At 46.3% G+C, this 10,513-nt stretch overlaps 1 protein-coding gene across 4 annotated transcripts in view; it reads right to left on the reverse strand.

Moving 5' to 3' along the window:
* The window catches only part of LOC118420307 (E3 ubiquitin-protein ligase MYCBP2-like), a 207,528-nt gene that overhangs the window by 13,589 nt on the left and 183,426 nt on the right, over window positions 1-10,513 (reverse strand). For 2 of the 4 annotated variants that reach the window (XM_035827051.1, XM_035827052.1), the window contains exons 54-61: window positions 9,196-9,411; window positions 8,374-8,680; window positions 6,929-7,084; window positions 3,285-6,329; window positions 2,784-2,986; window positions 1,908-2,057; window positions 1,087-1,164; window positions 82-411 (exon numbers count right to left, since the gene is read on the reverse strand). In XM_035827051.1, the coding sequence (XP_035682944.1) occupies window positions 82-411; window positions 1,087-1,164; window positions 1,908-2,057; window positions 2,784-2,986; window positions 3,285-6,329; window positions 6,929-7,084; window positions 8,374-8,680; window positions 9,196-9,411 (4,485 nt within the window). The remainder of the gene's footprint in view (window positions 1-81; window positions 412-1,086; window positions 1,165-1,907; window positions 2,058-2,783; window positions 2,987-3,284; window positions 6,330-6,928; window positions 7,085-8,373; window positions 8,681-9,195; window positions 9,412-10,513) is intronic. The other 2 variants (XM_035827054.1, XM_035827053.1) reach the window with 1 other exon arrangement.

The raw sequence follows: 10,513 nt of genomic DNA on the forward strand, positions 1-10,513 counted from the left end.
CATATGACTGCAAAGCAGATATGCCATCTAGCTGCTGACAGAAGGGCATGGAAGAAACTTGATAATGATGACTTCTCTTACCTGAGTGACAGCTGTAGACGACCCGTCTCCCATGGAGGCAGAGCTGGTGCTGATGGTCTCATCTCCGTCCCCCTCGTCTGACTTGGACAGAATCTGGCTGATGTTGTTGAAGACGTGGCTGCGGTGCAGGAACATGTGGTCCGCGGGTCTGAAGCGCAGGCAGTAGCAGCGCATGGCGATCTGCTGCAGGGCCGAGCCGTTGGGCAGGACCATCATGATGTCCGAGATGGTCTGCAGGAGGTGGTGGAAGGCCTGGGGGAGGGGGTACACGGCTTCCCCTGCCACGGTGATGTCTGACAGGGGGTGGTCACTCACCGTCGTCTCACGGTCCTGCAGAGATGGACAGAGTGTTCAGAACCAAACCTACATTCAAGAGCTATGGTCCCCAGAGCAGACATTCATGCTGTTACCTCCACTGTAAAAAAGGTGGTAAAAAGAGCTTTATCTGGTACACGAGTTCCATATTCCATGGAGATAACTTGTCTGTGATCCCAATTCTACATTGTACAGATTTACCTGTACCTTCAAGTTTCATGCACTGCCTATTTGAAGCTTTAGCATGCTTCCTGTAACTTGATGGTACTGTAAGTAGACAAACTTCGGGTTTGAGGTGGGGATACCTCCGGATCCAGACACCACTTACACTTGTACAAGCATGCATAGATGTACTGTCACCTGACGCAACATACAGCATGGACAGTCTTGATAAAATAAATACATTCTTTGACTACCCTGCACAACACATGGTGGCAAGGGATTTGGGAACTCCTGACACAGGGGTGGACCATTTGCTTTCCAGGGGAAACAAAATTGGACATAACATTTTCCTTGAAATTAGTTGGGAACAAAGACAAGGTACAGCCAGATTATATTGAAATAGGAAGAATCCCAAATCTGCGGCACCCATTTACAGACAGGCTGCACACATTTTGCCTGTATGCCTAGTCTGAAGTTCTCTCAATATTCCAATGATTTTCCCCCGAGGTCCAGTGGTCCACCCCTTACCTCAATCTTCAGCAGACGCCTATTCTCCAGAGCCCTCCTGGGCACAACGTCCTCAGGAATAGGCTTCTGGTCTGCAGGCTAGTATGCAGGTAAGGTAAGACAAACACCAACCTGTGACCAACCTGCGATGCTCTAAAATTGCATGCAGTACAGCAAACACTATAGCGAGTTAGGGGGTACACGTACAGTTTTGAGGGACAAGACTTTTGGGGCATTGCGTGTCCTGTAACCCAGCCAGAGGCAAAACAAAGGTAGTGAAAGACAGTATGACTGTTTCAAATGACTGACACAATCACAGTTACTGTGACAATTCAGTGTTTTAAATCCGAGAGGCTGTAAAAATTGAAAGTAAAGAGAAGAACAACTTTATAAAATTATGTCTTTTCCTGGTTTTATTTTTGGTCAAACAAACAATTTCAAACAAGAAGGGTAGTAAGATTGGATATGATTTCCACAAACCCCTGTGCCATGGCCAGAAATGGTGTGGGATGTGCGTGCCAATCAGAAGTAACTGAATGTGCTATCATAACATCAGGTTATGCTGCCTGGGTTTCCACTACGTACATCATTTTCATTGCAATTTTAACAAAGGTTTGCCTCTCAGGAAACACTCTACTGGACACAAAATCATTCCATGCAAGTGTTGGGTGAAGGTTTAGCATTTGTATTTTCTACTGTTGAAAGTACATTTGTACATCTCACATCAACCACTTCATGCTCACACTGAAAGTCAAAACATTTTCAAAAGACTTGCTTTCAGGAAAAACTACTCAGTACTTCTATTCAATGCTTGCGCAGTTACACAAGTGCACAGAACTCACCACGTCTGCTTCCTTCTTTCTCTTCTTCTCCTCTGGCTCCTCTTCCATCTCTAACTCGATGACAGGTGGAGTGAGCGACGCCACGAAGAACCACAGCAGGTCGTGTAGGCAGGTGGGCTGGGTCACACTCCGCAGTAACCAGTTCAGGGCCTGGGGAGGGGGGCAGGGGAGCAGGTTACACTTTTATCACAAGTTGATGTTTTGATGTGATCACAGCAAAATCTAAAAATAAAACAGCCGAGGTCCACATTCTCACAAGATAGCATTAATTGATAGTTGAAGTCCTTTTTGCACTATAGATGGTGCAAAGGGCAGCACCCATCTTAATTTTAGGGCCTTGCGTCACCTATATTCTTTGCAATCCCTTTGCTTGGAAAAGTGAAAGTGTGGTGGTTTTGTGGCCTTGTTATTACCTTCGCCAAGAACATTATATTTTTGGTTATGCCGTAGTATTAGGTGAGTCTTAAGTCAACAGTATAACTGAAGAACCGATTGATGGATCTTAATGATACCTGGTTGTTGAAAGGAGAGTCAAGTTCGAAAATGGTTTACCTGCTGTTTTCTTACGTTACAGAAGTGTCTGTGTATGAATTTTGTTAGTTTGTTTTGGATCCATTGCGACCCGTGATGACATCCCTGATGTCCACGTTCAAGGTTCAACGTTTGTGGACATTACTCAAGGTTAATTGGAATGGATGAAATGGAATTTCTAACTGCTACAAACACACGTTCATGCAGTCATTCAGTTCATGCTTTTGGGGTACTAGGAACTCTTAGTAATACAGACCTTAAAGTATTGAATAAAGCCATGATTATTTGGCAAATGGATGTGTTCGTGGAACTCTAGTTGTATCTGAGACACATTTGCAAGCCTACCTCCATGGCATGAACCCTACATGCAGCCTTGCGTAGAGACTGTCTCATGGCGACCTCTAACCCCTCCAGGTCATGACGCTGGATGATGAACGCGATGACGGGCCACTGGCGTGCCTTGTCTCGCAGGTCCCGCTGTTTGGCCCTACTCTCTACCAGTCTGGCCAGCTGGGACGATGGGTGGCGTAGGAGGGACGACCCACTCTCTGTGGGATACAATAAATGCATTTTAAAACTGCTTACTTTTGTGGGTAACAATGTTCGTTATTCACAACCAGAAAATTATGGCTAATGTATCGGTGATCATCTGTCACCTTCTTCAAGCCGATGATAATTCTACTTTGCAATGGAGCTAAGGTGTTATCCAGTCATTTACCATACTGAAATCATTCATGAATCTCCTACTTTGGTGCAGACAATAGCAAAAAATGGTGCAGTGTGAATTGTGAGACAAGGACATGAAATCTCTTGGTGACTATTTCAGATATTCATTGGCAAACTTACCCGAGTTTCCACTGACAGTTCTCCTGCGGGACGACCGTAGTTTCAGGCTTCCCATACCACTGTTGTCCAAAATCTCCACCTCAGAGGAAGGTATAGTTCCTTGCATAGATATAGACCGCTGGAATGGCACCCTAGGACTCAGCCCCTCCCCAACGGGGCTGGAATCTACACTCATGGGCCCGGCGAACACCAGGTCCTCCTCCTTGTGAGGACTGGTATCTGGGGTGATCGATATCGTCCGCTGAGGGGTGCCAAACGAGTCCGATCGGAACCGGTTCTCCTCACGGAAGAGGTTGTCGTTGAAAGACATGGGACAGAGGTTGTGACCCTGTTGAGCGGCAATTTGCTGTAGGTACAGGAAGGGAACGGAGGGGAAGTGGGCGTGGTCAAGGTCACCTTCAGATACCACCGGGAGTTCGTGCCTCAGGAGCTGTCTCCTGGACACTGGGCTCTGAGCCGGGATGTGCGGTCCCATCGCACTGCCAAAGTTCAACAGAAAGAGGGCATTGTTTTTCATGATGTTATGGGCCTCCATTGGTGTCATTGTTCTTGGTGGCTTCAGCGGAATGACTCTCTTCTTAGCCTTCTTCACTTTCTCTTTCTGTGCCGCCTTCTTCTCCTTGAGATATTTGTCCCTACATTTCTCACACATCAGGTACCAGCTGCTCCCTCCTACGCCTCCGTCCCCACAGTTCCCTGCCCACCCCCCACAGTAGTTCCCCCCGCTGTTATACCCCATGCCTGCTGCATGTTTGCCACAGCCAGGGTGAGCCTGCTTCATGTGGTATGTGACTGGGTGGGGGAACGTCCCTCCACACAGCTCACATGCTGCATCCTTCTCCCCTCCTGCCACAAACGGTGCTCCTGCAGCCTCGCCAAACAGGTTACCTCTACCCTGTTGTTGTTGCTGCTGCTGTTGTTGTTGTTGTTTACCCTGCTGCTGGGGCCACTTCTCTTTCTTCTTCTTCTTTTCACGTTCCTTCCGTTCCTTCTTGTTCTTCACCAACTCAGCAGGAGAGGGTAGGATCACCTGCTGTGTTGCCATGTTGAGAACAAACGCCGACACTTCTTCCCAAAATGAAACCAAGTGCTGCAGAGTTAGAGGAAGCTGAGGCTCCTTCTTTGTTTCTGAACTCTTGGCCACCTTACTCGGTGACACTCCCCTTGAGTCGTTTACCTTGCCAGCTACTCTCTTAGGGGATGGCTCAGGATTGACTAATGCATTGATGTTAGAGGGAGCTTCTCTTTCAGCCAGCTTTTTCAAAGCTGAAGTCAGCTCCATGGAATGCCTATTTTTCAGTCTAGGGTCCCTGAAGTCTTCCATCTCTGACGACACTTGCTCCTTGGTCTGACCTGAGCTTGCTTCTTTTGTGAGGTTGGGGTGAAACTTGAGGAAGGAGGCACATGCCATCGCATCATGCACAATCCCCTCGTGCCATAGGAAAGCAGCAAACACCGCTCTCATGCACTCTGCCACAGAGGGAGAGATCGCATCTTTCACAGGCTTGCGAGAAAGGGACAGCTTGGGTTTAGCACTGGGTATTTCCACAGACGGCTTTTCCTTTGGAACGGGGGACATGGCACGGTCTCGTTTATTCCGAAGGTGTCGTACTGTCCTTTCCTTCCTTCCCAGTTTTGGGGAGACCCGTTCAGCCTCCTCTCTCGGTCCCCCCAAACCTATGGTGAATTGTCCCTTGACATGTTCTTTGACAGAATCATTTGGAGGGGGAGTTGCTTTCCTAGTTGTAGGGGGAGAAGAGCTCACGGGTGGGGGAGGGGTTACGCTGGAAGGTCGAACAGCCTCATCTGTTCCATCGGCTCCACTGGGAGGATGTCCATTCTCAACAACAGCATTGCTCTCCTTTGTAAGAACAATGACATCATTTGCAGGCTTTGCGTTATGCTCAGCTGTCTCAACAGTCTTGGTAGCATGGGTGTCAGGGGTGCACGTGTTGACTGTGGTAGTGGTGAGCGATTCTCCGTTGGACTGCCTTGTGGAGTCCTCCAGAGAAAGAACTCTTTCCTTGTTGGGAATGATAAGGCTGGATCTCGGAGATGGAATTCTGGACACATGGACTGTACATTCCGTTCCCTTTCCAACCTCATGCACAGTGCAGTGGGCTCTCCTGGACAGTTTTGTTTCTTGTTTCACGGCATGAACCTCGTCATGCCTTCCATCTATCACTGCTGATGAACCTTCTGTCTTCCTAAGAGGACCTGTACTAATGATGGGAGCTTCAGCTTTTGCCTTGACAGCTTCTATCCTACTTCTAGGTACATCTGTTTTCCCTTTTATGGAACCAGTCCTGCCAGGGGAAGAGCAGTCTGTGTGGGATTTCTGGTGATCTGATCCGGCTCGTCCCCGGGGAGACTTGGAGCGACTCCTCAAATCCACAGTCACCTCCCTGTGGATCTTCCCAACAGGTGACTCGGAGCGACTCCTGGCCGTGGCGTCCGACTTGAGAGAGCTGATAATCCCATGTTTGGGCCCCTCCGCCCTGGTCTTCCTGAGGTCTGGTTTAGGAGGTAGCTCTGGCCGGGACTTTGGAGAATCAGCCCTCGTGCCATGCTTTTCTGAGTCACCGTGTGACTTGGAGGAATCAGAGTCTGCTCTATGCCTGTCCTTTCTCTGTAGTCTCGGTGATGAGGATTCAGACTTTACTAACGGAGAACTGGGTCTACTTTTAGGGGATTCAGATGGCGAGCCAGATTTTGACCTGGGAGGGGATGCCCCCTTCCTTGGGATGGGTATCCCAGAGTTTCTAGTCCTACTAGGTTTTTTCTCTGGCTCTGCTTTGATCACTTCTGGTGCAGTTTCCTTCAATTCCACAATGACATCTCCCTTCTCTTTGCTACAGGATGGTACAGTGTTCTCCTTCTCTGAATCAGAAGAGCCGCCCTCCCTTTTCATGCCTTGGTTGGGTCTCCTCTCTTCAACGTTGTCCCCTTGTTTGTTTTTCAATGGCAGTCCGTCTCGGGTGGGGGAGGGGGTGGGTTTCCTCTCCTTGGTGGGGGGAACTGATGAAAAGTAGAAGTTTGGGGTACCTGGGAGGGAGAGAAAGTGAAAGGTGAACACATTTGTTTACAAGAAAACTCAAATCAGCATACAAAGACATTGCAAAAATGGATGTCAAGTTGAAACTGTACTAGCTATAGGTACCAACTCTGCATAAGCCCCCCCCCCCCGACTATTGTAATCAATTCTTGGTTGTCTTATTTTGCCCATAGAAACCAAGCATTGAGCATCCAATCTGTATTACCCATCTGTCTACTGTGACCATTTTTCAAGTCCTTTCAGTGGTTATTGCAGACAGGTTACTGCAATGCCACAAACTATTGCAAATCTAAGTCATTAATTTGATTTGCAATATATATTAGAGCGCAACAACTACCCTTCAACCGAGACGGGGGCCGATACCGACTACCTGTGACCCATTGCAGATGACACACTTCCATTTCAGTCATGTACAATTGGATTTGTGTTGTTTCAACTGTACAAAGATCAGAGGACTGATCAAAAGCTTTCTGGTAAGATCTTTACCATATGTAAAGAAAGAGCATGTAAAATCTCTACAAATGTCATGACTTAATATCTTAAAACAGTATATGTATACGTGTATGATATGATTTAGATACATGCTGACCTGTTAAATCCACAGCTGCCCCGAATACGAATGGGTCTGGAGGGAAGGCAGGTAGGTTGTCAGCCTGAGCCAGGGGGATCCCAGCTCCTGCAGTGTTACCATACATGTCCAACACCTCCAGCTTAGGGTCGGGTCCAAACACTGATGGGGAGGATGCTGCGTGGGACAGACATGTGGGGAAATAAAAGTTTAAATTTCTAGACATCTTGGCATTCATTTGTGAATGTTCGTATCCAGGGTTCCGTCCTTTGACGGAATTTTGCAGCTGGGGACGTAAAAAAATTCTCCTCTGTGACAGACAAAAATTGATAAGTAAAGATATGATAAAACTGTCTCCATTGTGTAATTTTTCACCAAAACAGATGCCATTGAACAGCTTAGTCTACCAGCAAAATTTACACCTCAAAATGCTTCAAAGGGTTTCAGAGGGTCTGGATTTCAAAATTTTCCGGGGAACATGCCCAAACCCCCCCTAGGAATGTCACGCGACCTCTTGCGCCTTGGGTGCTTGATAGGATTCAATACTGAGGGGACGGAAAATGATTTCAGGCTGGCTACAACCCTGGTTGTATCAATGTAGAATCAGAATTATATAGACATCGTCAAATGTACAGTCAGCAAGGAGTGTCCCAGCAGCAAGCACCATCGAAACCAAAACTGCTCAGGAAGACCACTTTGGGGACTGTTAAAATCTATGTGGATATATGTAGTCACTGTCACTGGATAGGATTCTTAATGCTTGGGACCACCACATGGTGATCACATGGTAAGGACTGGCAGTCGACTAGTCATATATATAATAAATGTAGTAGTGGCCATATGTGCAGGTTTGACACACCATTTAATCTTTAAAGGGCTTTGAACAGTGATCCAAGAGAAGGTGATAGAATTATTACATCATGGTTGTAATACTTTGATCATTGCAAACTTTTAGAAACCAATGGTATTGATATTGTTGGCAGTAGCATTTTAAGGTTTCATGTTGGTAAGCTAGTTGCTGTTTACTGCAAAACATAATTTTTTAAAACTCATCAGTTTTGTCTGTTCCTGCTTGTTGAAAAAAGACAAACACAACTCCTATACCCACTATGGAATTATCAGGTTAACTTTGTTTACATGTACATGCATGACCCTTATTCCCTGTCACATTATCCATGATCTTCGGGTGTATGGATGGAAGATCGGCCACATTTAAGATTGACAGAGGGTTGCGCCTATTTTTCATCTGAAAACTGTCCCTGTCACATATGAGCCATACTTTGTACCTTGTACAATTGTTGTGCAATTAAGTTATTATTATAAGCGATGCTCAGGCGCAAAATCGTCGTTTGATAAATTTTTGCCAATTGTGACAGGAGTATTACCATTGCCCAGGTGAAAGGAAATTTTTACAGTTATAAAATATCTTTTTATCTTTTCTTAAACATTAAGTTGCGGAAACATACCAGCTGCTGCAGCATTATCAGTGGGTTGGCTGAACCAGAAGTTGGGTGGAGTGACTTCAGCCCCTCTGAAGTCGAACCCCTTTGCTGACGGAGTCGTTGGACCAGAACCAAAAGGTGAGGAGAAAGGAGAGGGCGAGAACAGCGCCAAGCTGTCCTCCCTCTCGCTACTGAGCTCGGACTCGTGCTTGAGGTAGGTGATGTCGTTCTTCCCATGTGCCAGCGACCACGCCTCTCCCTCGTCACTCTCGCAGTACTGCTGCGTGCTGTGCTTGGACAACCGCACCCAAGTACCGTCAGAGTTACTTGTCTGAAAGGCATGTGACATGTCAACAGTCAGTATTTCAAATGCCACACAGTCACGTACAAACAGTTCAGATATCTTCTATCTTCAGTATACAAGTGACCAAAGTACAATTCATATTTCTTTATTCTTTGATATGCAAACACATCACCTACATACAAAATAAATTGCTGACAAGCTTGGCCATGTTGAATGTTGAAATCAACCATTATGGTAATGCTTATTTTCATCCATCGGCAAAGCCTGACCTTCTCAATTCCTGTTGGTTTGCTACACAGTACCAGCATATTACTGGTAATGTTGTACAGCTCTCAGGCAAACACCTGATACTATGGCCTCTGGATCGTCTATTCTCTTTTCTACAGTCATTTGGCACTGGAACAAATCTGCAGTTCTTGGCACACTGTGTGTATTCATGAATGTCAGAACATATCTTTAAATGTAACAGTGTTGTCCTTTTATTCTCTCCTTACACTCACTGACAGGACTACCCAGTACTTTCCTCTACCACCCAGACCAACCTCTTCTGTAGCCGTCAACTGGTTACCGAGCACCAGCATGCCGACAGGCGTGGCCCTCAGACTGGGCCGACACCTGACATTGTGGCCTGAGGCCCCACACTTCACCACTTGGTACATCCCTGGCCCACCCTTCCGGCCCCGCACCTTCTCCATCAGCTCGGGCAGCTTCCGGGCGATCCGCTCCTTGATGATCTCATCAATGATAGACTTGGGCTCCTGTGTCGGGGCAGATGGAAGCACACTTTCAATGTGATGGAACCTCTGCATATACTGTAAGTGCAGAAATGTTCGCGGTGGTTTAATGTTCGCGTTTTTGTGGTGGCAACTGCACCGCAAACTTAAACCCCCCGCGAACATTTTTTCCTTAATAGCTTTTGACTACAGTCTATGGCGCTAGCGCGAACTGAAAACCACTGCAAAAACTCCATTTTTCCGCTTGCGCGAAATTAAATCCCAGTGAACTTAAATGCATTTACAGTAATACGTTTATGAAGGTTAGACCAAGGGACAGCTCCTTGGTTAGACATCCAGGTTAACAATAACTGACTCGTTCTGCCACATACAAATGTACTTCATTCTAGTGAAGAAGATTGATGGATGTCAGTCAAAATGTCAGGAAGTAATCTCCATATCTTATCCAGTTGTAGATATTGAACTGTTTGTACATATCAACTATAAGTGTCTCAATTGTGAGATCCTCCATGGAAACAATCTTTAGATAATATACTGTACAATTCAGTGACCAGGTCTACATAATGATTACAATTATGACTTTGATGTTTAAATGTTTTTTTTAGTTTTCCAGCTGTAAATGATTTCTTCTGTCAGTTCATCCTAGAAGATTTTGATAGATGTCACTCAAAACGTCTGATTGATATGACTGTTAAGTAATAGTTACCCCATGGGCGGGGCGAGTTTTCTGTGTATATCACCAGGCCCGCCCACGGAGGGATTTCTAGTCTCCCCGAGGGCGAAGCCCGAGGGGAGACTAGAAATCCCAGAGGTGGCGGGCCTGGTGATATACACAGAAAACGAGACCAAGGCCATGGGGTAACTAACTTAGCCCACGGCATACTTCCCCAAAGCTTTTCTAGTTCATCAGCTTTACAAAATGTTACTTTATTTTGTCCTAAAAGTCCACAATCTTTCTTGTTATTGCTTGAAAAGCTGTGACAGACAGTGTCAGGCTGTAACAACACAAGGTCATTAATCTTGTCAAGACCTTCCCGGGCAACGTGCCTGGAGAGACAGAAAGTCTGCTCATATTCCTCTGGGCAATTAGAAGTCAAGCATAGGATTGGTCAGTTATCACATGACA

This window comes from Branchiostoma floridae, chromosome 7 (genome assembly GCF_000003815.2).
Source record: "Branchiostoma floridae strain S238N-H82 chromosome 7, Bfl_VNyyK, whole genome shotgun sequence".
NCBI lineage: Eukaryota > Metazoa > Chordata > Leptocardii > Amphioxiformes > Branchiostomatidae > Branchiostoma > Branchiostoma floridae.